Source organism: Colletes gigas, unplaced genomic scaffold (genome assembly GCF_013123115.1).
Source record: "Colletes gigas isolate AHSC1104 unplaced genomic scaffold, ASM1312311v1 Colletes_gigas_Sc00002, whole genome shotgun sequence".
NCBI classification, from domain to species: Eukaryota; Metazoa; Arthropoda; class Insecta; order Hymenoptera; family Colletidae; genus Colletes; species Colletes gigas.
The window spans coordinates 7,955,582-7,981,520 of record NW_025106631.1 but is presented as its reverse complement, the minus strand read 5'-3'; the positions used below and the strand labels follow the sequence as shown (position 1 = coordinate 7,981,520).

Sequence of the window (25,939 nt, the reverse complement as noted above, 5' to 3'; positions counted from 1 at the left end):
AAGGCGACCGGAGGAACCCCCACCCGTTTTGTTCCTCTCCGCCGAAACTTCCCCCACCAAACGACCGGCTGGCCCCCACTTCGACACGGTATCAAATCCCTTCCACGGCCGCCCAACGGACATAACTTCCTCGCCCGACTCCTCTCGGTCCTCTCCCTTCGTCAACCTCCGCGCTCCTTCTCCCACTCTGTCTCCCGCACGCGGTGTATCCTCTCCACCGTGTCTCGTTCTCCTCCGACGCGGTCACCGCCGCCACCACCACCACCGCCGTCGCCACCACCCTTGCCGCTGTCCGCCAGGGGCGGAATATTTCGCCGCCCGCGGATCCTCTTCTCGATTTCTCGGCCGATCCACCAAAAAATCGTCCATCGCCCACCAAAACGAAACGGACGACGTTCCACGATCGCGTTTCTCCGTGGCCGACTGCACGGACGATTCTACTCGGAACGTTAGCAGCAACAGCGTGCAGTGCGGACGCACGAAACGTGGCAATTTTCGAAAATTGCTCGAGACGGTCACCCTTGGAAGGATGCGGCGCAGAGTGCCCGCGGGACCAGAGTCGAACGTGTCCCGTAATTGACTCGCGAACAAAGTATAAATCCGGTACCGTCCAATTAAAGACGAGATCGAGAGCTCGTTGACCGGCAATCGTCTGCATGCAAGCCATCCGTTCAAAATTTTGCCCGTCACGCCACCCCAATTTGGCTCGTACCAACAACAACGTTCCGGAGTGAGAGCGAGAGAGAGAGCGGAGAACGAAGGGCTCTCCCGCCTCGATCGTAGGACGTACGAGAGAACGAATCTGTAGGAGCGCGAGTGCCCGGAGGTGCCCCCGGAGTCGCGTGAAGCCGGCCCTGACGCCATCACCGCTCGCTCGACGCCGCGCCGCGCCGGCACCTTCTCCGCTCGTCCTCTCCCGACGACGGTGTCTACCATCCCAAACCCGACCCGAACCAGTCCAGAAATCCCCACTCCGCGGCCGCGCACCGCGGCGACGGAAGTGTGGCAACGCTGCAGCTCGCCAGTGTCTCGGTCTTGGCGAGTTACTCGGGGGGGCTCAGGCCGAGTCTACCGAGTTTGTGTCTACCGGCGCGGGTAACCCGAAAGCGAGTGTGCCGAGGATTAAAGTCGCGGGCCTCTTGCCGGCACGCGAGACCGTCTCGCTGCTCGAAGCCCGTGAAAACGGACTGAACGTAAATATTCGACAAAGGGAGGACCGATGCTAACGCGGAGAGGAGTTTTCCAAAGTTTTTTTCACGGTCGCGCGAACCAACGATCTCAGGAGGGATCACGACGCGTAAACGAGAAGAATTCGACGCGAAAACAACAAAAAAACACCCACACGCACACACACGCGCGCGCGCGAAAAAAAGGAAAACGAGCCGACGACGGGACACGTTTCGCGCGTTTGTCGTTCATCGTCCGTGATCACGCGAACGTGCACCGTATCGAATCTACGTACGTTCTATACATACTTAACTACTCTGCGTATACACGCGTATATATATACATATATATATACGTATATCTACATATTAAAATAATACACGGTGATCCACGCGCGACCAAAAACAGTGTAAATGGCGCTCTCCGCACAGAACCAGTCGACGTCGTACGTGAACTTGTATTACTCGATCGTCCAGCGTGCGGCGACACGCTACTTTAAGGAATATTACAACTCCGGTGAGTACCCCGTCGTCTCGTCATCCATGGGATACGTCCGTCGTCCGTTCCCTTTCATACTCGATAACGCATTACTTGGAATCCGAAATCACGCACGCACCCGCTTGGCCACCTGTGCGTCGTCCACGTTTTGCCAAAACGACGACGTCGTCGCAAGCGCGCGCCGTGTGTACGCGCGGTTTCGAATTTTCCCGCCCTCCCTCCTACCCTGCTCCGATTCTCTCTTACACGATACACTCTCGCTCTCTCCCTCCTGATTCACCGCCTCCTCCACAATGTATACACACGCGTCCACACTCACGCACTCATCTCACCTACACGCACACCATACGTAGAGTACATACGTGCAACGGGCAGACAGTCGAGCCGGCACCCACTAGCAGAAGTGCTCTTCCGACACCGATTAAAACACGCCGCTGGCTAGACACGTGCCAGCTTCTAACTTGTGTGCGCTCCACGCACGCTACCGCGAACCAAGCCGAACGTCACACCGGTCGTGAAAACAGTGGCTCGATGAGCTCGTGATTCTCTCGCGGCCGATTCTCGAAAAGTTGCGCTGGACAAGGTCAAGCGGAGGTTCGAATTCCACCTAAAACAATGGTCGTCCGGTGCGGTTGCGAACGGTAGAACGGGCATGCCGGTTAACGCGACGAAACGCGCAAACGACAACAGTTTGCGTTCATACGGTGCAAGAGGAACCGGGGGATTGGGAAGGGGGAGGGGGGCGGCTGTTCCGGGGGTCCGTGAATCGAAGATAAAGAAACGAAAGACACGGGGGGACCCGCGAAGAATCTCGGTATCCGTCGACCGTTGCGATTTGCAAAACGCGCGAGAGGAAAAAGCGAGAGAGGAGGGGGAGATAGACAGCGAGCGAAAGAAGCACGGAGTGGGAGGTAGATAGAGACGGAAGGAAAGAGAGAAACAGAGAGCGAACGAATGAGAGAGAAAGAGAGAGAGAGAGAGAGAGAGAGGCATGCTGATCCGCAAAATACGGTCTCGTTACTATCGTCGGTGTTGGGTCATCTAATCGGCTCTGAAATTATCGTCTCGTCGGTGCAGAGTGACGAAACACGCTCTCTCCGGGAGCAATAAGTTTTTCGTGGCCAACTCCGTCCGGTGTATCGCGCTACGATTTCTCTGGAACCCGTCGCCGACGTCGTCGTGATCGTGGTGATCGTCGGTCGCGCGAGTCCTTCGGATGCTGATCGGTTCGATCGCGTTAACGCGTCGCCTCGCGTCGCGTCGCAACCAGCCAGCCAGCCAGCCGCGTGCGTGCACAGACGCTCGCGCGTCCGCCGGCGTCGATCGTGTGTCTGCACGGGGCCTGGTCAAGGTGAACATTCGCTGACGGAGGAAAACTTGCGACGATCGTGCCGCTCGTGACCGAGAGAACGGCCCTCGCGTGAGATCGCGGCGACGCGGCCACCAGCGGGCCAGTAGCACCGATGATCGGCGATCGAGGATACGGGATCGCGCGTCCCGATGCCGGCCGCCTGCGTTGCCGATCCGACGATGCTCGATCGTGAGAGAATACGCTCCGTATTGGCTACCGTACACACGCGGACCGCAAGATCAGTGACCAGTTGCGAACGGACCGACGCTTTCGTACCGTGATTCGAGACTTTTTGCCGGCCGATAGTGTTATCCGAGACTCTCCGACAAATGGACCGCGCTCCTACGTTTTTCCACCGATCGCGAGAACTTGCTACGCTCGATCGTACGGATCACGGGACCCGTTGAAACGTCCGCTGGAATTTCGGCCGATTCGATGCTCGCTTTGTTCGTTGCACACGGAGGCGCGCGACTGCAACGCGGGTGTTTCGCGGTCTCGTAACGTTGTTTTCGCGCGTGATAGTTTGGCAACGCGACTTCGCTACCGGCGACGGGACATCGACGTCCGGGAGGCCTCGAGGAACGATCCACGCACCTGATACACACGAATCTCTCCCAGAGACGGAATATAGACCGCCGCGGCCATCCAGTGATTCTCTTGTTTTCATTCTATGAAGCGTCGAATTGTAATCTAGTTTGAAACAAAAAAAAAAAAAAAGAGAGAGGGAGGGATGGCTATCGACCGGCAAGAGCGAACGTTATCTCTGCTGTAGGTTTATCGCGATATTCCTCTTCGGCGTCGTCATCGAAACAGGATCATTTTCGCTGGTTGACATGACGAGGATATCGGCTGGTGATCCCGGGATCGTTATTGGACGGTATAAAGTCAATCGCGCCGAATAAAACGATTGGTTTTCGTTTAGCCCCGCTGAACCGGCTTTCCAACTTGGACCACCAGAACTACACATGATCGGTCTGTGGAACTTTGCTTATTTCAGAGGTACTTGTCACGCTAAACTTTTCGATCGATATCTACGACTGATCGTTCCTCCTTTTTCTCTCCGATCGCGCTCGATCTCCTCCTTCTATTCCTCTTTTTACTTTAAATAATTCTGAACGCCCCGCAGTCGTCGATTACACTGTTGGACCGAACTATAAAACACCCTTGGAACTACCGGGTTACAAGACCATTTATTTTCAAGCAATATTCTACAATTTTACGAACGGTTTGACTTATAATTTTGTCCACCAATGTATAAGGATAGCAGTCTGAGCATAATCGGACTTGCCCTACTGATCCGGGACGCTTGACTAAGCTTTCCTTAATATTAACAAAGAAATAAATTGCGTTTGACGATATCTATGACCTGCATAGGATAATATAATATTATTAATTTCGTACGCGGCCACTGTTTCCAAGCATTTTGGCGCAGATAACATAAATGCCTCGGTTTAAAACGCGTTATCGTCAGCGAAGAGTGATTGTCTGCAACGCTTAGCGGCAAAGTTGACAACAACTTCTGCAATCTTTTTCAGCTTCGATCCTATTTTCACCCAAAACGGTACGTTTTCTTTATCCTTGCGCCTTTGCTAATGTCTAAAATTCTTATCTACAAATTTCGTACAACGAACGAAAGATAAGCAACTTTCTATTCGTTGCTCGTAGAATAAAAATCAAGGCTCGAGTTACGGAGCGAAACGACTGCTCGACCCGTAACTTTTCCTCGCAGTTTTTCAAAATGCTCCCACAACTTTGGATGGAAACGTAAAGAAAAATACGAGCTTGCTCTCAAGACCGACACTGTCTGTTTTGATTGCCTTCGGAATATTCGCGAGCCATAAAAGCGTATTGATATTATTCGCATAAAAGTTGGCCCCGGTGCTCGATTATCTGTACAGTGCGAATGGAAGTCCAATTACTGGAAAATGTTGTTTTTTAATCGAAGGATATTAGTTACATTCGTTTGAACCGATCGGATGCAAAACAAATGTTTCGTCGTTTGTGTGTTATCACGAACGTTTAAACAATTTCCAAAAAAAAAAACTTGTTTGCGAAAACAAGGGGATTGCGGCTTGAAATAAATTAATTATAAAATATCCTCCCTCGGTCCCTGTACGAAAACAATCAGAACCGATACGTTGATCTGATCTTCGTAATTCGGGACCAGATCGTCGACTGTTCGAACGAAGAATACGTGTTTCCTGTTGACCGGTACAACAGTCGCGAATTCCACTAGAATTGGTCCGTTTTATGAACAAGCTGCTCCCGGCGGAATACTCGGTTTTTTATTGAATAACTCGCGACGATGAGGCGCGCGCGCGTTCGCTTATATTTGGAGAATAAACGTCGGCGGGTTTATCGTGTGACTTCTGACGATAAGAGCGCGAACGTTGCTCCGTATCAACGGGAACGTAAGAATCAACGCGGGAGAACAGGCCTGGGTGTTTGCGCGCGGAAAATCTGCGATCGGTCGATTCGCCGTTTCGCGCAAGAAAACGCGTCCTCGACCGCGGGAATCGGGATTCTGTTGTTCGGGCGTCGTGAATCAGCCGAGCACGGCTCCCTAGACTATGCAAGTCGAACGGAATAAATCGTTGATTTATCCGCGCTCGTACGGTGCCAAGACTCTATCCGCTTCCACGATCTTGCTTAACCTCGCCGGATTGAAAGTCGAAGCGGAACGCCCCGACCGTTTCTGCTCTTGTATTTTCGATTCTCGTAACGATTTCGACACGTCGACGTTGCGGACGACACGCGGAGGATTCCCCTTTCTGGTCAAGGAACGGAAAGTCGCGAGACTCAGGGATCGTACGCGTCACGATTTTTTAATTTAGAACAGTTATCGGGGATCGTTAGGAGTTTCTTTCCGCCATGAGCCAAGGACTCGTCGAAGGAAAAGGGATCGATGGGGAACAGGGCGAATCGAAAAGCGACGGACGACGAGGGAGGTATTAAAAAACAAAGCGTCTACAGGGTCGGAATAATAAAAGATTGGACAAAGCCGAAAAAAAAAAAGAATAAAATAAAACTCGCGCGACGGTTTCGGGCTTCGTGAATGCGTACTACACGGGCTAGCAGCGTTAACAGCGGCGCCCGTCTCGTTTCTGTCTATTTTTCTGAAAACAAACATTCGATCTGACGAGCTCTATAACACCGATGGAATACTAGAGAAGGACCACTCGTTTCTCGAGCACCCTTCGCGCCGCCATCGCGGAAAGTTATGTTTTTGTTGCGCTCGATTCGTGTTTTTTCGTCTCTTTGCCTTCCGCGCCGTCGCTACGCCGGTCCCTTCGGCGCTCGATACGAAAATGGGCCGCAGGTATTCCCTCTGACACTCGATAAATAGCGGGGAATGTTTGCTCTTGCAAATGAATGTTTTCCGCGAGCCCCGCGAGTGATTTTAACTCCTGAGTGCGCGTCCTGCCAATACGCTTTTTCCCCCAGCCCGCTCTTTCCAACCCCTCGAAACGAGCCGACGAAGAACAACCAACGTCCTCGAACTAATCCGCAAAATCCACTGTCGCGACCGCCGAGGACCCCCCAACACCTCAGACGTAGCTTTTTATTAACCGCCATTAGTCTTAAACCCAAATTCTTCCACCCCCAATACTGACACACGCTTTCCACTCCAAATTAACCCCCTTGCAACTCATATTCACCTTCTTATAGATCAAGTTTTTCTACAAAGTTTCCTTAACCACTCATTTTTTTAGCTCCTCTCGATGTTAATTAAAACGAAACTTGTCAATTTTCTATGACGTATCACTATTTGTTACGCTATAATTTGAAAAACTGTCGAGGGTACCCATAGACAGGGGAGATGTTAAATGTCAGCCCTTTTGAAATTCTTGCGCAGGGAAAAAGTTTGACGTTTCGACGATATCAAACATTTTCGGTTTCGCGACTTGGAATCATCGCCCGATTTGTTGCACTACTCGGTTAACGCCACGCGGTCTTTTCTCGAGCTTTCGTGAAAGCTTCGAACAATGGACGCATTCTGGCGCCGCTTTATCGCTAAACTTAGCCCCGACGTGCGATCGTTCCGACATTAAAAGGGACTTATGAATGATTCCTTGTAAATCATCGTTTCGCCCCGGGCGTTGCGATTCGCAACGCGCGTCCGTGTTTCTTACATGGAAACTACCCGAAGTAATAACGTCTGATTTCGTAGAAGCGTTGCAGAATTCTGCAACAGCCAACGATATTCGATGCTAATTTTTTCATCTCACTTTATACGCGTTAAAAGCGATGATTTTCGTCCAGTTGACGATTTTATTCCGTATACGTAATTTTGCAATGTTTCGAACACTACTGATTCGGATAATTCCTTGGTTAGTTAAAATTGAATCTAAGTCAATAGCAAAAACGTCAAATGCATCGCGAGTTCGTTGAGAGTTGACCTATCTCGCAAGTTCTCTGAAAAAACTTAGCTCCGGCCCGTGCAACCGGAGGAGACAAGGAGTTATCGACGAACCAGCTTTTCTATTTCCTCCAAGAACGCGAAAGCTCGATATACATACACACTCGGTTCGACGACCTCGGAAGAGTACGACTCCGGGCAAAATTCGGTCTCGACGAGCCAACGATGCCGCTCTTTTTTCTCCCGTTGTGGCACCCTCATTAATTAGGCTATCCTAAGACGTTCAGCTCTGCAAAATTCGAGGGCTCTGGTAGTGCCTTAACCCCTTGCTTTACGATTTAATTTGCGATTTTACGTTCCGTGGGTTAGGTTTCTCACGCATCGGATTTCTAACCAGAACGTTTCGGAAATTAACTAAAACTAAATCAAAAACTCTTGCATCTTACCATTTATGTCTGCTTTCCCTCTCTTGGGTCCGTTATTCTCTGTATCGAGGGATTTATCTCGTAAATAAATGAACTAAACGCACAGCCAACGTAAGGCAAAGGGTAAAACTTTTTCGGTCCATCCCCGTCGATCAAGACCTCCGTCGTTCTATCGTTCGTCTGAAACAAAAGGTTGATAAACATATAAGGGAGGGGAGAGAGAAAAAAAAGGTGATAATTTGTCGCGAATCTGATATTTCCTCCGCGTTACGTGTCTTCGCTTCGCAGGTGTTGCGAAGCGATTAAGGCGGCTCTCGAGTCCTCTTTCCAACAAAAGGAGAAAAAAATATCTCGCGCCTTGCCAGCCGGCGAGGGAGGAGGCGTTATCGGCTAAACGGCCATTTCTATTTCTTCTCACGACGCGAAAGTTCAATATGCCCAGTCGCGTGCAGCCGCGGGTATTGTTATCCGCGTACGATTAAATCAGCCGCGTTCCCGGAGAATCTTAAGCGCGGCTGCAGAACAGACTCGCCGTGGCCGCGCAAGGACGCGACGAAATAACCGATCCTTCGACGATTCCGAATGGGAATGAGACGCGTCGCGTCCGGTGTACCAACGAGGGAACCACACGCACTATTCCCAACTCGATCTCAATGAAACTCCCTAAGTAGGTAGACAACCGAATAATATTAGACCTCCGCTCGACTCGTTTGCGAAAACACCCGATCGTTCGCGACCAGACGCCTAAGCTACGCGACGTCGCGGCGCTTTTGCCAGACAGGAATGCTGCGAAAGGTACCGGCCACAAACTCTCCGTATCTCGTGCATCGTTGCTTCTATAACAGACACGCATGGAACCAAACTTGTTGAAAATTACATTTACAAACTTTATTCTTTCGTACTAATTTTTAATAGGACCGATGGTACAGGAGGTTTTTAACCCGAGTTCAACGCGAATCATTTAAAACATTTTACAAGAGATTACGAATAAAGTGTACGAATTAGCTTGATACTGCAAATAAACTATGTCTGGATAACGAATACTGTGGCTTCGAGGGGAGTTAATACGATTTAAAGAAAACCTTGTTGATCATTTGCACCGTTGTTTGCATCGAAATCCAAAGGTGTGAAAAGACACCTTTTGATCGAAGTAGGTGTTTATGAAATCACGGTAGAAACAGTGTCGATATTTCCAAATTCGCTGTCGAATCCACGAGCGTTTGGCGCGATCCTCGCCCAAGTAGAAACAGATCCACGCGTCGGACATAATGTTTCCGAATCCGCGATTCTCGCGTAAGTAGAAACAGACCCACGGCGTCGGACTTTAATGTTTCCGAATCCCGGTCGCGCTCGCGCGATGCTCACGTAAGTGGAAGCAGATACACGCGACAGACAGGCCAGGTTGCCTTGTTGGCGATTCAGAAGCGCATTCCCGGTGCAATAACTCATTCCTATTGCAAACGCCGCGAAGAGCGCGAGCATTACCGGGAGAGAGGCTAATTGAATGGACAAACCTGATGCTTTCACTCGCCGACGACGCGCCAATGAACTTTTTCCTAGTTCTGCCCGTCGAACGGTTGCGCCTTTTTGTTTACTTTTTTCCCTTTGTTTCGCGGGACCGATCGCTGCTCGCGAGCAAGAAAGGACCTCGCGTGGAAACGACGATCCTCGGGTACGCGTTTTTTCCCCGACTACGAAACGTCGCGATCGCGACGATGAAAAAAAGAGATCCATTTTGTACAACTTCCGGACCAGAAGTTTCGAGGAAGTTCTAAAAATCCGACGAATAATCGTGTCGACGGTCGAAGAGACGGGCGTCTAATATCGGCGAGATCGGGTTTTCTCTCGGTCGCAGCAGCATCCAATGTTTTCTTTTATTGCACGCATATCGAGACAGCGCCTTCACTTTGAGTGGCCACAAAGTCGCTTTCACTCGGTCAATTAAGCGCCACGGGACTTTCGAGCAAAGACATTCTAGTTCGCGATTTTGCAAACGCCCGAACGAGCCCGGAGAGTCCGTCGTAAACTCTATCCAACCCGCGAGCTTCCCGCGCTTCCATGCGTCTTGGACTTAATTGGATCTTCGTTAAGACGCGCGAGCCGGCGCGCCAATTATCGAAAAACTAGCCAGATTCGAGCTTTGAGTTCAACGAGATCGAAGGAAACACATAAAATACCATTTATCAGCGATGGTAACGTAGATTAATTTATTCTAAAAACACGTATCGTCTTGGCATTACTTTTCTACCTAACGGCACCGATAATCGTTAAAAAGATTAATTTATCCACCGTCACGGTGGAATATAGTTTTAGAACACTTGCGCGCGGTCCCGATTCTTTAACCCTGGATCCCCCGTTGCCGTTGATAAAATTTCATCGTTTCCCCGATGGGAAAGAAACGGAGGGAAAAACACGAGACGCGAGGGAGAACAGATTCTCGGGAAGCCCCGAAAGAAGTAAACGCGTCGGAGAGATGGGGGGATTTTCGAATTCGATTTCCCGCCAGGACACGCGAAGCTGGAACCGCTCTCGAGTCCCGTCGCGACGTAAGAAGCGTCCCGTTTGACACAGAGCCCGCCTCGACGATATCGTTGAACTCGAACGACGAAGAGGTGGGGGGGGGTTGGAAAAAAAGGAAGAAACGAGAGCGTCCCAAAGCTTTACAAAGAGCTTGGAACGAGCGGCGGGGGGATGGGGGGGTATGGGGGGCAAAGAAAGGAGGAAGAAGTGGAATAAGAAGCCAGGGCGCAAGCATCTTCGAATTCGATTTTATGCTCTGCGGAGAAGTTTCGCGGCACTCGAGTGTATATATTGGCGCACTCGGTAGGAGAAGAAGCGGCGTGTGCCCACTCGACGATATCATTGATTTTTCGGAAATGACTGCGCGATTACGTAGCAGAAGGCGTCTTTACGATTTGTTTTGGCGGCGAGGAGCGCGTAAAGAGAAACGAGAAGGAAGAAAGCGGCAACCGACGAACGCCGCTATGGAGAGGGGACCGTCGAGGGGAAGAGCCACGGAACACAGGAGGGGAACGTCGAACCACCAAAGAGAGAAAGAGCGAGAGAACGAGAGAGAGAGAAGGAAATGGCTCGTGGTTACGCATGCGCGCTTTTTTCGTCGGACAGCATTTTTAAAGATTTTTCCTCCCGTAGCAGCTTGCAGATTTAAGTCGCCGGGTCGATCCCGTCGATTCTCGAATGCCCCGAACCGCCTGCACTTCGTTACAACACGCGCGCCCGCCCATTCCCGACGACCAGCGCGAGAATATTTTTTCCCTGCCCCCCACCGTGCCTTTAATTCGCTCCTTGAAATTCGTTCCGACCAGCGTGCGCCCACTTTCGAAAAGCACCAGAGATAACGTATTTGGAAAAAAAGGTGCTAGGATTCCGATGTGCTCTGCTATCGATTCGAAAGGCTCGTTCCCCGACGAACCGAAAGCCGTTTCCACGCTTCCACCGCGAATACAGGGTGTTCCCTAACGTAACAGCCGAAACTTTACCAACGTTCCGTCGATTCTTCCATTCCGGGGGGAATAAATAAGGGAATTACCGATATACTTTTCAGCGTAAATGGGCAAAAGTTCAAGATCTATGCGATGCATGGATTTAAATCACCCAGGTACATATAATTTACTTAGAGCAAACGACGATCAACTTGACGCGTTCTATTGTAAGGTGATCGACGTTTAACTATATTGTGTATTCGTTTGTACCGTCGAATACAGCTTGTAAATTATATCCGATGCATCGTCGAATACCGAACACGCTATTTTGTATTCGGTATATGATCAGCGAAGAATACTTGCATTCAGCTTCAACGACGAATAAAAGCTACATCGTAGCGTCGAATCGTGCGCTCTTCAAATTGGTCGTAAACAAATGAACGTACGCCTTTCGAAAACTTAAACGCGTTAACGATTTGAAGAATCGATTTATCAGAGGGAACAAATTTATAAAAAGTTGGCAAATATTCTATCCGCTCTACTTTGTATCTAGATTCTGATTAGGTTTTTTTTTCGTTTCTGCCTGGGACAAGTGTGCCAGTTTTCCCTCGTTGACAGCAAGTTACATTTTTCGTTCGGTCAGGTTGGACGCTTTCTAATCCGCGCGCGAAATTCCTTTCCCGAAGTCCTCTTTGTCTCTCGATGGCAATTATCGCGCGGCGTTTAGCATTCAATGAACTTGACAGGCGTAACATAATTGTTCGATGCGAAAAGGGCATCGTGCACGTTCGATCGGCCGCAGGTGCACTCCGTCAAGATCGATGTAATTATATCCAAGAATAATTCATAAGTCGATTGTTCCTAGCGGTACACGAAAGCCAGATGAAAGTGATAAGTAGCTCCGTTCCGTCGATAGTCGGACGAATTAGTAGCACCGTCTACTTTTCACGAACCACCCACTACTACAGTTATCGATAACATCGTTAAGATGTCTGAAAACGTTTAACCAATAATTCCATCGATTCACCTCGATTCTCAACGTTGGCATTAATTTGTCCAACCTCGCTAAATACAAACGACACGACAGAAAGATCGATTCGGAATCGAGCATCTGGACGGTCCCGTCGAAACAAACGGAATCGATCAGCCGATCGTACAAATTTTCTGACACGTTTGCTCGATAGGAGTGTCTCTATTCCGCGGGGACTCGTAGAAAAGTTTATCGAAGATCGTGGAAACGGATGGAACTTGCCACGGGCCAGTTGTCGCGCGATGAATCGGTTTAAGCACGATTTCCAAGGAACGTAGGAGCATCCATTTAGGAGCTCGAACGCGAGAATAAAATAAAATTCGCATCGAGCACGGGAATTTTCGAGACTCGTTTGGGTCTGGGGCGAGACTGCGAGAAAACGGCCCTCGTGGATGCGCGATTACGCGCTGAACGGAGGCTAGATGGAAGGAAAAACTTTATTGTCGCTCGCCGACTCGGTGGAACGACGATAAATCAGCAAAGGGGTATCGTGCGTCAACGTAAACTTCTTTCAAACGGCACGATAGCTCCGGCTCTTATCGTTCGCGGCCAATGTTTTCCATGCGAGGCTCGACGAGTTTCTAGAAAACTGCCGCGATCGAAACGAAGCCAACGCCACGGAATGCTCGATGGCTACCGGTTGATTCTACTGTTTGAACTTGATCACCGAGGCAGCAACTTTTGTCGCAAGTTTTATGCAATTCGTCGCGAGCAGTTGGTCAAGGCTCGCCTCGTTTGACTGTCCAATTCATCTCGTTAACCGCGCTCGTACCAACGTCTATTCGCCCAAAGATTGCGGCTAACTGCGACACGACCTTTGCGTTCCCGCGAAAAATAACACGCTCCGGACGGATCGCGAAATCGATCGAGTATTTGTCCTTTTCCTTTCCTTCCGCGATGTCTGCTCCCGTTCGCGGCTATTTCGACTTACGGCTTTTGCGCTCCGAGTCAACACTTTTCACCCTGGGCCTGGCACTCTCCGAACGCGGGCGCAATTTACAAAATCAATGAAACGCGAGAAAATATTAATGCCGGGACGGACGTTGCTGCGTTCGCGGTCGAAATCTCGTTAAAGAATCATCCGGTTTGCGCTCGTCCCGGAGAACCACGCGCACGGCGATCCACGTGCCACGATTTCGCGATAAAATGATCGAAATAATGGCCCGACATAGACAAATAAAATCGCTTTATTTCGTCTCGTCGGGCGGATCGAACCCTTGCAAACAGCCTGTTGACTTCCATCGTGCAAACAGGCCGCGATCGTCGTCTGAAAATTTAATTAACCGTGAAATCACTGGTACACCAACCGCACAGACCCATGAATCTATATTAGAAATAATTAGAGAAATAATTAAACGGTACTGTTTCGAAATCGAACTACCAAGAAGATGGACGAACTTGGGGGAAAAGAGTCGAGAAGTCAATGGAGGAAAAATAATTTCGATTTGAAGCGCCGGATACCGAGATCCTGCTTCGAATACTCGATCTTGGAGTCGCGTACGAATATTTCCCCGGCACGCAGGACTAGTTTTTGGTCGAAGCTCGCCACAGCGAAACGGTTAATACGGCAATGTTTCAAAATGTCTGGCGTCCGCAATGCATCGCATCTGTTACGTTGCCAGACAGAATTGGACCAAGTGTTTCTCGAAAGTTGAGCAGAGCGAGTGTCAGAAATAAAAAAAAAGTGTTGGGTGTTTCGTACAGTAGGCAGACATGCCTAACGTGTACCAGTCGCCTAAATCGTGTCTGTACGATTCTCTCGCGTGCACAGCCGTCACGAAACGATCGAACAGTGACGGGAGCGCGGGCAACAAATTTATTTTTTCAAGTATACTCGAACACTTGAATAAGACAACACGATCTGGAGGAAATAAAAACGAATTACGGTCGATTGATGTCTAGACCGTTAGAAATCGGTGAATTGCGGAGGTCAATTTCTATAAACTCGAATTGTGGAAGCCAAGTGGCTGGTACACGCGACATCGAGTCAAGGGGGTATTCTGGTCTAGAAGTTTAAAAAAATTCATTTTTTCTTCGAGTACGCGGTCTTTGAAAACGTGTCTGCAGCGCAGTACAGTTTCGACGAAATTTTCGAGCATTTTTCTATGGAAAAAATGGTCTTCGAGAAATGAATACGAGCGTCGAACGGTAGGAGTAATCCGCGAGAGATAAGTCCGAGGAGCGAACATGGCAGAATGACGGTTGAGGTTGTTCAGGTTTCGTAGCGCCAAACGTGAGACCTACGGTCGAGCATTATCGCGAAGAAAGATAAACCCTGATCTTAACGCGGCTGGAAAATAGTAGAAACCAACGAAAGCGTGTACACGGTGTTATCTCGAGCTTGTGCGCGAGGTTAGAGACGCTCCTAAGCAGAGAGTCGTACGTAGACTGTTTGCACGAGTAGTAAAGATCAACGAGAAAGCGAGGGTTAATAAAAGCGAGTCGTTGAAACTTATCGGAATACGTAAGCGTCGTTGGTCCGATCGGGTGCAGAAGAACGCGAAGAAAACAGTGGCTCTTTACGAGACGAAATCGTCGACACGGCCTTCCACTAACGCGGACTAATGGCGTTAGGCAGGCTTTTCGCGGCGATAAAATCGGACGGCCGCGTTGTTTTGTCTACGCGCGCTCCCGTGCTCGGATTCAAGCACATGGAACGTTTTTTTTTTTTTTTACGCGTCGAACTCGAACGACCGTAGTCGATCGTTTCGCGTTCCCTCTTCCAAGAACGATCGTTCCCTTCGCGCCGCCTCTGAACGGCGACCAAAAAAAAAAGAAGGAGAAAAAAAAAAGTGGAACGCATTTCGCCGTGAATAACGACGTAGCGGACTTTCACTCGCCGTGATAATGCTTCTCGGGTCTCTGGGTCCAGACGAGGTATCGATACATCCGCTTTATCTCCCGGGCGTTTCCAAAACTTACGACGGACATCGTTCGAGCGTAACGCGCCGATTTTTCGGGACATTTATTGGGCCCGCAAATTAATCCCCGAGCCTTTCACGGCGATCTTAACGCGCATCTGTAAACAGTCTTCGAAATATTCGACTCGATTTTAAGCTGGATATTATTATATTCGGCCGGAGGAAAAAAAAAAACGTGGAAATTCCTTTCCGTTTCGTCGCGTTTTCGCCAAATTCGCGACGCGCCGTTCGGCGTTCCGTTTTCCCGCGGCTGGGTCAGCGTATTTATGGCGAACGACCGGTTGATATTTATTTATACGGGCGATCTAGAAGGAAAGTCTTCTAATTTATCGGCGAGGCGGACGAAGCCGGGCCATATTTTTATCGCGGACGTTTAATTTCGTAGAAATTCCTTTGCTGGCAAACCGGTTGCACGCCAAAACGTCACTCAGCGAAAGGAGGGGGGGAGATCGGTCGGGGCGGAGTATGCGTGGGGGATTCCCCGACGGACGTACTCGTCTCCTTTTGATTGTCCCTCGCAAAAAACGCGATTCCGTACAACAGGTACTGTTCCGTGGCGTGCGTCCTGCGCTTCGTTGTCGTCGTTCTTTCGAACGGAGCCCTCGGACCGTGCCGACTCAGACGACAGGAATGTGTCGTAACGAGTGGCCTCCAAAGCAACTCCAGAAAATATGTATCAAAACAATGTTAAAGGAAACGTTCTCCGGCATCCGACGGGAATCCTGTTTCTCGGTCCCGTCGCACCTACGTGAAAAATAACGTTCTTTCTCCCTCGACGTTTCGCAATTAAATTTACGAGACGGATACTTATTTTTACGCCGCGCGGAACGGACGCAGACGACCCTGCCCGACGCTCCTCGTCGCTCCAATTCTCCTTTACCGTCGACAGATATTGCAAAATTAAACACCCACTTTTACGAAAAACTTGGAAATTATCTCGAAATGGCATTACGAGGTGCGTGCCCTTTTCCCATCCAACTGTAAATACTAAAAAATCTGGTGACTAATACCCGTTTGGCAGTAATGACGAATACATCTTGCGAAGCTCGATCGCTTTCGAAACTCTCTTTCGCGGTGAAATATGCATCGAATATTTATTTATCGTATAAATGAGACTTGGAAGGCCTCGAACGGGATTGTGTAGATTCGAAGCGTTCGAAATCTGTTTGCGATTCGTTTCGTGCGTAGAAAAAAAAAAAAGGTAAGAGGCCAAATGAGTTTGTATTTTCCTTGGGGGCAATTATTTTCGCGCCGCTTGATGTATCGCAGAGGAGGCGCGCGCTGGAGAGAAAGCACGGATAGATACTCTCGGAATACTGAACCTCGGATACCGGATATTGTAAACCGACCTTCACCGCGAAATCTGTATATCAACCTTCGCCGCGGCCGGCAAGCCTTCGTTTAAAATTGCACGGTCGCGCGCTCGCTGCCAATGTCATTTAAATACTAAGACTATCGACTGGCTGCCAGCCGGCGAACTCACTCGGTTATCAGTAAATTGGAAAAAATAGAACCCGTTTCCGTTAGCTGACCGTGCACGCATGAACGATGACCGATCAAACGTTTGCACGGCGAACTTCTCGCGCTTGTCGCCATCGACAACGAGACCGAATCCACGAATATTTCTCTCCCACGAGCTGATAAGTTGAAACATTCAACGGAAATATAAACATTCGTACAACTATCGTTTTGTTCCAGTAATCATGGTGGAAGTTTTCATCGGAGCTATTACAGCGAAATCGTGTTGTACAGGGATTGACTGTACGCGATGTACCCGACCAATATTCAAAGTGGATTTTCTCGAAAACAAAGCTCCGTACGAAAACATTTTATTTTACATTTTCGATTCATTCCATCGCGTAGAATAACCATATTGTCGATTGCGCCACCAGTTACCGAACACCCTGTATATTTGCTTTATATTTTACTCTCAAATTTAAAACAGATACACGGTTCTCGGTACGCGTTACACGAATACCATATACAAGTAATTATCTAAGCTACTTGTCCATAAAAACATGTGCTTCGTATCTATAGATGGTCTTTCGTTTGGTTATATTAAAAAACGGTTCATCCTGTGATCTGAAAACGCAACGCACGATCCACGATTCGCAAACTGTTTTCGCGGGTGCACCTTGCGTTACGCGTTTCAAAATCACGGGATTAAGATCTGGAGGGATAAGAGTATGGCTGTCGGCGATATTCCGACGGAATTCGAGCGTCGGGAATTACCGCGCCCCGAAATCGTTCTGCATGTTTATCCTTTTAGCGTATTTCCCTCCACAAAGTTGATACAAGGATACGTCGCTTTTCCTGGTGCGGTTTTTCTTCGTCTCTTTTCCAAGATCCTCCGCTATACCTTGTTAAAAAAATCGTCGAAAGTGTCGGGGACGTATCGATTTAATTCGAGGAGTCGTTTGAATGTCGTCGACGCGATAAAAGAAAAGAGGAGAGAGAGAGAAAAAAAAAGAAAGAAACGAATCGTTCTCCACCCGCGAATTCCAGTTTCCGGCTCGCGTCTCTTTAATGCAAATCGTACGACTTGTTTATTGATTATACGAGACGCATGTACGAACATACGACTACGATCGCGCGGACTCGTTAACGTAATTAATGATACGAGAGTGAGGCCGTTTCAGCAACAGCCGGCGGAATAAATAAGCGATAATATTATGTAGATGCGGCCGATCAATCCTGACGTCGCGCGATAAGGGAGGCGAAAAGAATCGTGGAAAAAATGAATCGGTATCGGATGTTGCGTATACCGCGAATCGTGTCCCGTTCAAGATGGAAACACGGATCAACGAACGCGTTTGTAGAAATTATTTTTCGAACGACAAAGTCCGAACCAAGTAGCCATTCGAGTCTGGCTGAAGCTCGCGTCCTTTACGCTGAGCGAAAAAATTTATTTCGATCGAGCTCGGTGAAATTGCGGAACACGCCCGTTAATTTAACGTTTTAAAGAATTTATTAAATGGCCGGTCGAGACTGCAAAGTTGATCGGCGTTGATCTTCGAAGTACACAAATTGGATAGTACGGTTCGCGATCGCGAACGCGCATCAGTTGCCAGACAGGCGTATCAAAAGACACATATAACAATCGAGCGTGGTAAACAGCAAAGTCATTCCTTTCATTTACGCGCGAGGGAAAAGCAACGTTTCAAGAGGAAGGTGCTCGGTACGATTCAGATTAATCGCGTAGCCCGCGAAACTGCAGACAAGCCTGCATTAATGATCGTCGCGTGTTCCGTCTCGCTCGTGAATCGACGAAACGCTTAAACGGGCTCCATACATTCGTCCGCGTCAGAAGATATCTTCGGCTCGAATTTATTTTGTTAAACGCCAACTGAATCTAACGCGACTGACATTAATCCTCGTCGCTAAGTTTGCACCCGCGTCAATTTATTTCGATCCTCCGCGGTCTTTATCGCGCTCCATCGCGCAAAAGTCTCCACTCTCGAGAAACGTATCGATACGATCACCGAGTTACGCGATCGAGACAATTGTCGGATACACAATCCGTCGTTGATTTGCCCGAACTTCGAACACTTTGCAACATTTTCGCGACACGAGGGAAACATGCTTCTAATATTTACGGTGACCCGATTCCGCGAAACGATTGCAGCGCGGCGATCTTGCCGCTCTAAACTCTCGCGGCGAGTAACAAGACGCGCGCAAGTTTCGATAGTAATTACACCACCGACGAACACAAACTATCGGGCCAAGGAGCTCGTCCGCGCTCGTAAGAGAACTGATTTTACTTTGCCACGGTTCGATGTCGTCGGACGATTACTGGCTTCGGGGAAATTCCTCGTAGTACGCGATTGGCTATTATTTTTCCGAGGGGAAGGGGACGGGCTCGGTTTCTACCTGAACGAGAGACACGCGATAAAGTTCCCTTAATTAGGGTACTGGCTCATCGAGATTCCCTACCAGATGGATGACGCTTTATTACATGTTTTGATATTAATTGCGTTACTACATACTAAATTGTTTCTCTATCTACGAGCGTGAAGTAGTAAATAAAGTTGTATCGCGCTTCGTGCGATATTTTGCGCCCCCAACGACGACTGTCGACGATGGATCGGGTCTACCTCGATCCTGGTGGATCCTCGACAGGCCGTGAAATTTCCTTGAAAGGTTGTTGTAGAGGGTCAGTAGGCGGTTAGGCCGAAGATCGTCGCGACGGGCAACGCTTCGCGGTCGAACGTCCCGACCGTCGTCATCGTATCTTTTTCCGACCCGGAGTTCAATGACACTTGTCACCGCGGCTGCTGAAACGTATCGTCCGCGAACGAGCAACAAAAGCGACTGTACCCACCACCGAGATACGTATCTTCCCTTCGGCATAAAGGGGGGAAAGGAGGCGAAAAAAGTGGATGTAAACGAGGCGCCGCGTACGCAAGAAAAGCGTTCTCGATATTAATAAACGGAGGAACGAAGATAATCCGTCGATGCGTCATCCCCCCCGACGCAAAAACAAAACCAGCCTGAAAGAGGCGAACGAGTTACGCGTACGCGGGTAGCGTTAACCGGCCGTCGGGATAAACGAAAGTATGGAATAAAGAGCGAGGTAATTAATCCGATAAAACGGAATACTTTGTGTTGCGTTGCATAATGCGAATTCCATAATCATGAGACGCGCTCGCGCGAACCGTTGTTTTCCTCGTAACGCGACTATACGTGATTAGCTGTGATTACGATGAACGCGTGTCGCCAGCTATGCCATAACGAGGCTCCGTTCTACGGCTCGTTGCCTCCCGGTTGCCTTCGATTTCGGTCCGCTGCGATCAACTTTGCCTCGCCTATTTTTTTCCTCCGCGTTCTATATGGAAAAATTGCCGCGCCAAAGAGGAAACGTTAACACTCGAACTGGCCAAGATACGTTCGAACCCGGATCTCTTTGCTTACCTTCCTTTTTTCTTCGACTAGGTCTACTATTACAGTCGACTGTTACGGATTGACCTAATGAGATTGTCGTCGACTCGAAATTCGAAACGATGCAGGTTCCGCGCTCCAAATTAACTCCTTTGCAAATCAAATTCACCCTTTTGCGAATCAAATTAACCTTCCGAGTAACTCGAAAGCGAAGCAATACGCTATTTTGTCATTTTGTTGTTTTATAGCAGTGGCTTAAGAAAACAAATTTGCACGATCCCTTTTACGAAGATTCTATGGACGAGGACTGGTCGAACCGTTCCTCGTTTACCAGACGACATCGATCGAATTACAGAAACTCGACGGATTCCTTCCTTTTCCCCGAGTAGGGGAAAATGTAATCTAATTACATTTACCACGATACGATTACACGTAATCGCTCGGTAATTACCGTCCAATTACGGTACAATTATTTTGTCCGTAGAGGTTTACTCTGTCCCATCTGTTTACGTATACACGCGTGTTTCCACTTCGCTTTAGTTATTTTTCTACACGAAACGAGTTCTACCCGTATACCGAACGAATAAATAATTATAATTGTAAATCCGTAAAGCGTGTAAAAACTATGTAATTATCGTGTAATTATCGTGCAATGCGTGTAATTTTATCACGTAAAATATAATCAGATAACATTCTGCCCAACTCTGCACCCTACCGGAGAAAAGGAATCGATTAACCCTCGCTCACCTGACTGCGAGCACCTGCAAACTGTTTACTTCTGGTTTTCTGGTCTTCTCTCCGTTCGATCTGTAACAAAAAGCAAAATAATCGAAATTTATTTCAGAATCGTATTTCATTTAATTCGGTATCAAAATAAAGAAGTTCTCGAGCACCAAGAAGATTTCGATATTGGTACGAAATAGCATCCCTGATCGATAACTCGATGGGCGCTCGACTTCCGTTCGCCGTTCTTAAGCAACTCCCCCGATTCGAAGGTATTTAAAAATGTTCGCCACCCACGATCGGGAGAAACGCGGGGCACCGAAAAATAAGCAAGAGAGAAGGTGAGGTTTTCGCGCGAACAGAAGGGCAGAGAGATTCGACATCGCTGATACACGGGGAACACTTCATAAATCATTCGCGTGGACGTGTATCCCCGCGTGCATCCGACCTGTATAACAGCCGTTGAACTTGCGAAGCTCGAACCGGACGTATCTGACCATGCGTGACCAGGAACGTGGTCGATTCAGCGTGGTAGAAAGTGTACACGCGGCGAACCGATCCGATACAATGTTTTACTTGCTCGAAAGTCTCTCGGTCGGAGAGGGAACGCGATTAGCTCTGTCGTCGATCGAAGCGATTCGAGGGTTCGTCTCGAGCGACGACCATCGTCGCGACGATGCCCGACCAAGCGGTCGGAGAACCTTCGTTTTCACCTGTTTCCCGCATTATAAATCGATCGCGTCAGACCGAAGTTTTACGAGCGTATTAAATCGAATTGCCACACAATCGTTACTTATAATGTTAGCGGGTGTCGATGATACAGCCACGTTTCCGTTACTGATCCGATGTACCGGGTTATTACTGACCGGAAAATTAATCGAACCACGCGTTCGTCTCGCGTACGCTTCGTGTATTCCCAATTAATTTCATCTGCTTCCAAGAGCGAAGGACTCGGTGACTTTGACTGTTCAGTCGACTGTACAGAGTACCGGAAGAATATTTTGAAAATCATTATTTTCAGAACCTTTTCTCGGCAAAGTCCCCCGCAGAATTCCTCTCCAAGGGTTAATAACGATTGAGTCCGTCCGAATCGAGCAATCCCAAAACGATCTCCCGTTACTAAACAAAGCAGGCGGACGCTTGTTACTTTTCACGGGCACGCATCGATAAAGGTTCGTTCGACTTGTCTGATTCCAGATACTGGCGCGCCCTACGTATTATACAAGGACAACATGGAGAGACCCCAGGGGCAATGGGGCCCGGGGCCGGGATCTCTCCAGGACGGGGGACTGTATCCGCAGCAACAGCAACAACAGCAACAGCAAGGCTCCTCCTCGTCCGGCAGTCCACAGCAGGCCTGTGGTCCCCCTGTCGAGGGAGAAAGCGGTCCCCCGCCTTCGTTGGCCTCTCCCGTGCCCTCGCCGTACCCCTCGGCACCGCCTGAGCCTCAAGCCTTAACCCCACCCGACGACGATATACAATCGAATCAAGCCACCTCTCAGCAACAGCAGCAGCAACAACAACAACAACAACAACAGCAGCAGCAACAACAGACGCAACAGCAAGTCCAACAGCAGCAGCAGCAACAACAGCAACAGGTTCAGCAGCAGCAGCAGCAACAGACGCAACAGCAGGATCACTCGCCTCAGCAACAACTGACGCCGCACGAGGTGGACCGTAGCGATTGCTTTCCCGGCGCCGGGGAGCTGCAGCAATACCCGCAACACTACTTCAAAGAGGCCAGGCCGCATCCGTCGCCGTCCGTGCCGCCACACATGCTCACGCCGGGCGGTTTCTCCGCGTTACACTACCTAAAGCAACCAGGCGTTATGCTGACGTCCCTCGGCCAAGGGGACGGCGGGCCCAGTTTGGACGCTCACCAATACGCGAGCCCCGGGGCACCGAACATGGCGACCGGGTTGCCGGACATCGTACAGCAGAGCGGCAAGTCCGGCAAGGGCGCGAACAGCGATCTACGTTTGTTCAAGTGTCTGACCTGCGGCAAAGATTTTAAACAGAAGTCGACGTTGCTTCAGCACGAGCGGATCCATACAGACAGTCGGCCGTACGGGTGCCCAGAATGCGGGAAGCGGTTCAGGCAACAATCGCACCTAACGCAGCACCTGCGCATACACGCGAACGAGAAGCCGTACGCTTGCGTGTACTGCGAGCGTACGTTCCGGCAGCGTGCGATCCTCAACCAGCATCTGCGCATCCACTCGGGTGAGAAGCCATACCAATGTCCGGAGTGCGGAAAACACTTCCGTCAGAAGGCGATCCTGAATCAGCACGTCCGCACACACCAAGGCGAGCATTTCTCTCTGCCTCCCAGACTCCCAGAGGGCGTCCACCACAACCACACTGACCCATTCACCGGTTCTTACTGTTACTATCACCAACCGCCGTCACCATCGTCGTCGTCTGTCTATTCTCTACCGTCATCTATTCTATACATATTCATATATATATATACATATATATTCATATATATGCGTTTAATACTTTCGCTCATCGTCACCCCCATATCATCGTCACCTCTATTCATTCACCATTTTCCGATCGTTGAACGAGATTTCGTACTAACAGTCGTCGGGGTCCGTTTCGTTTCTGGGTACTTTTGATCCATCTCGTTTTCTCCGCTTAAATCCCTTGTCGGTTCCCCGGCGGAGAACGGAACACGTTCTCGTCGCGAGGCGATTCACGGGACGAAAATCGATCGATTCGTCGAACGTTGATCGAACCATCGGCCTCGTTGCCGCCAAGGCCAACCATAAGAACGAGAACGGTTGAGCTGGACGCGAGCGTGCTGGTGAGCTGTGAGATAGAGGAGCCTCCCTCCTACCTCCGGTGTCCTCTCTCAGCTTCTGATCCTGGTCTACTTATTATGCCCCCTCGCTCTAATATCCGTTTCTTCGTTGCATCGTTCAAATTCACCACAATATTAATACATTCTCTGGCGCAGTGGTGACAAACTCGTACGAAAACTTGGCATCCTTTGATAGAAATTATCAAGTAACGATACTTTTGATCTAAATGTTAAATGTTGGCTCGTTGCTCGCACTCTGCGCAAACTTTTATCAACTTTTGAACAACGTCGATTCAACCTTCCGGCCATGGACCGTTTTCTAGGGTTCTGCGAGCGACGCGTGTTTGACATCACTGCTCTGCAACTCTGCGATAACTCGATGGCCCAGACGGATTTCGGATCCTCGTCAATATCCAAGATATTAGTTTGTTGACCAGAAATATCAAAATTATGAAAATATTTTCGGGTTCTCGCACGCCTCTTCTCTGTTCCGCGTCTACTTTAACACTACCCAACTCCCAGTAATACTTCCATTATGGGGGTTTTCTAGTCTAGATAGCAATGTTTTGTAGCACTATGCATGTTTTTGGCCCACCATTTAAGTAGCCGTTTTGCTTACCCGATACCATTTTGCTCGGTACAAAAGTGACTTTTGAAGCTTCTAGACTAGAATGCCTCCTCGAACGCGTCCTTTCGCGAAGACGTAGAAGGTGGATCTCGGACTCGCTCGTCTAAAACTGGTCGGTGACCGCGATTAGTTCGACGCTGCTTTATTAACTTTCTGCCTGCACCGCGTCTCGACGGCCGTGTTCGAACGAAACAGGTATTTTCTGGTTCCGAGGGTACGTTTGTCGCGGCATTTTGACACGTAGTGCGCATACCCGGTGTTCGTTGGCCTCTTTTTCTGGTCCGTGGTACCGTAGTCCGGGCGACTAACAAAGATATTCCTCCAACGATCGTTGGTCGGGTCAGCCGAGGATGAACTTGGTTCCGTGTTTGTTGCAGACGTAAGTCCGCATCTGATCTTCAAGAACGGGATGACGCCGACACTCTGGCCGCAGGACGTACCGTTCCCTCCGGAGGAGGGCAAGGAGGAAGTGGCGTCGACGTTCGGTGACACGGACACGCAGTCGGGGGCGTTCAGTCCGGCGCCGGACGCGAATTCCATCCAGTATCCCGCGTACTTCAAAGACCCGAAAGGCGGTAATCACGCGGTGTTCGGTGCCGGTGGTACGGGCAGTTTCGGTGCCCTCCAATACATAAAGCAACAAGGCGGTGGCAAGGGTTGTTTACCGGACGTGATACAACACGGTCGCTCGGCGGGGATGCCGCTTTACGTGCGTTGCCCGATCTGTCAGAAGGAGTTCAAGCAAAAGTCCACGTTGCTGCAGCACGGTTGCATACACATCGAGTCGCGGCCGTACCCGTGCCCGGAGTGCGGCAAAAGGTTCAGGCAACAGTCCCACCTGACCCAGCACCTACGCATCCACACGAACGAAAAGCCGTACGGTTGCGTCTACTGCGGTCGTAACTTTCGTCAGCGCACGATCCTGAACCAACATCTGCGCATCCACACCGGCGAGAAGCCGTACAAGTGCCAACAGTGCGGCAAGGATTTCCGTCAGAAGGCGATACTGGACCAGCACACGCGCACCCACCAGGGCGACCGGCCGTTCTGCTGCCCGATGCCCAACTGCAGGCGGCGTTTCGCCACCGAGCCCGAGGTCAAGAAGCACATCGACAACCACATGAACCCGCACGCGGCCAAGGTGCGCAGGAACTCGAGCAGCGACACCAAACCGCCGGGCACACCGGCCGGTCTGGGCCCGGTGCCCGTCCCCAGGGGACTCACGCCCACGGTGGTCAAGCCGGAGCTCTATTTCCCGCAATGTTACGCGCCCGCGTTCAACCATCAGCCGCCGGTCTCGACCGCCCAGTTCCCCGGACAGGCGAACGGCGTGTCCGTCGCCGGCGAATTCAAACCACCGACCGGTCTGCCGCCACAGTGACTAACCGTCCATCCTGCCGCCTACTAGCAAGCAGGAATACCGCTGAGGTTTCAGCGATGCTTCGGTCACGCGTTACAGACCGACGCCGCCGCGACGGCGTCGAGCGTTGCGTCCCACCGATGCAACCAGCAGCCGATCCAGCAACACTACCCGTGACATTTATCGTACATTTACTAGGGTCTTTCTTTTCGTTTCGCGGTTCGTTTACTTTCCTCGTTCCATTGCTTCGCAGAGCCTCGGAACGCGTCGCCAGCCAGCACGGAGCTCGACGACCACCGCAAACGGACGAGCCTCTCGCGGCTTTTCTTCTTATTCGTCGAAGCGGATC

General features: G+C 49.8%; 1 protein-coding gene across 1 annotated transcript; it reads left to right on the top strand.

Moving 5' to 3' along the window:
* Nucleotides 1-1,555: 1,555 nt before the first annotated feature.
* Nucleotides 1,556-25,738, top strand: LOC122399086 (myeloid zinc finger 1-like). The gene is made up of 3 exons (XM_043399483.1): nucleotides 1,556-1,683; nucleotides 21,994-23,103; nucleotides 24,608-25,738. The coding sequence occupies exons 1-3, from the start codon at nucleotides 1,581-1,583 to the stop codon at nucleotides 25,609-25,611; spliced, it is 2,217 nt and encodes a 738-aa protein (XP_043255418.1). The 5' UTR covers nucleotides 1,556-1,580; the 3' UTR covers nucleotides 25,612-25,738.
* Nucleotides 25,739-25,939: the final 201 nt, after the last annotated feature.

Excerpts from the sequence above, each read along its gene's own strand:
- LOC122399086 (XM_043399483.1), top strand. The coding sequence starts at position 1,581 with ATGGCGCTCTCCGCACAGAACCAGTCGACGTCGTACGTGAACTTGTAT. Across the intron at positions 1,684-21,993 it reads TAAGGAATATTACAACTCCG|ATACTGGCGCGCCCTACGTA; the intron begins GTGAGTACCCCG and ends GTCTGATTCCAG. Across the intron at positions 23,104-24,607 it reads GCACGTCCGCACACACCAAG|ACGTAAGTCCGCATCTGATC; the intron begins GCGAGCATTTCT and ends TGTTTGTTGCAG.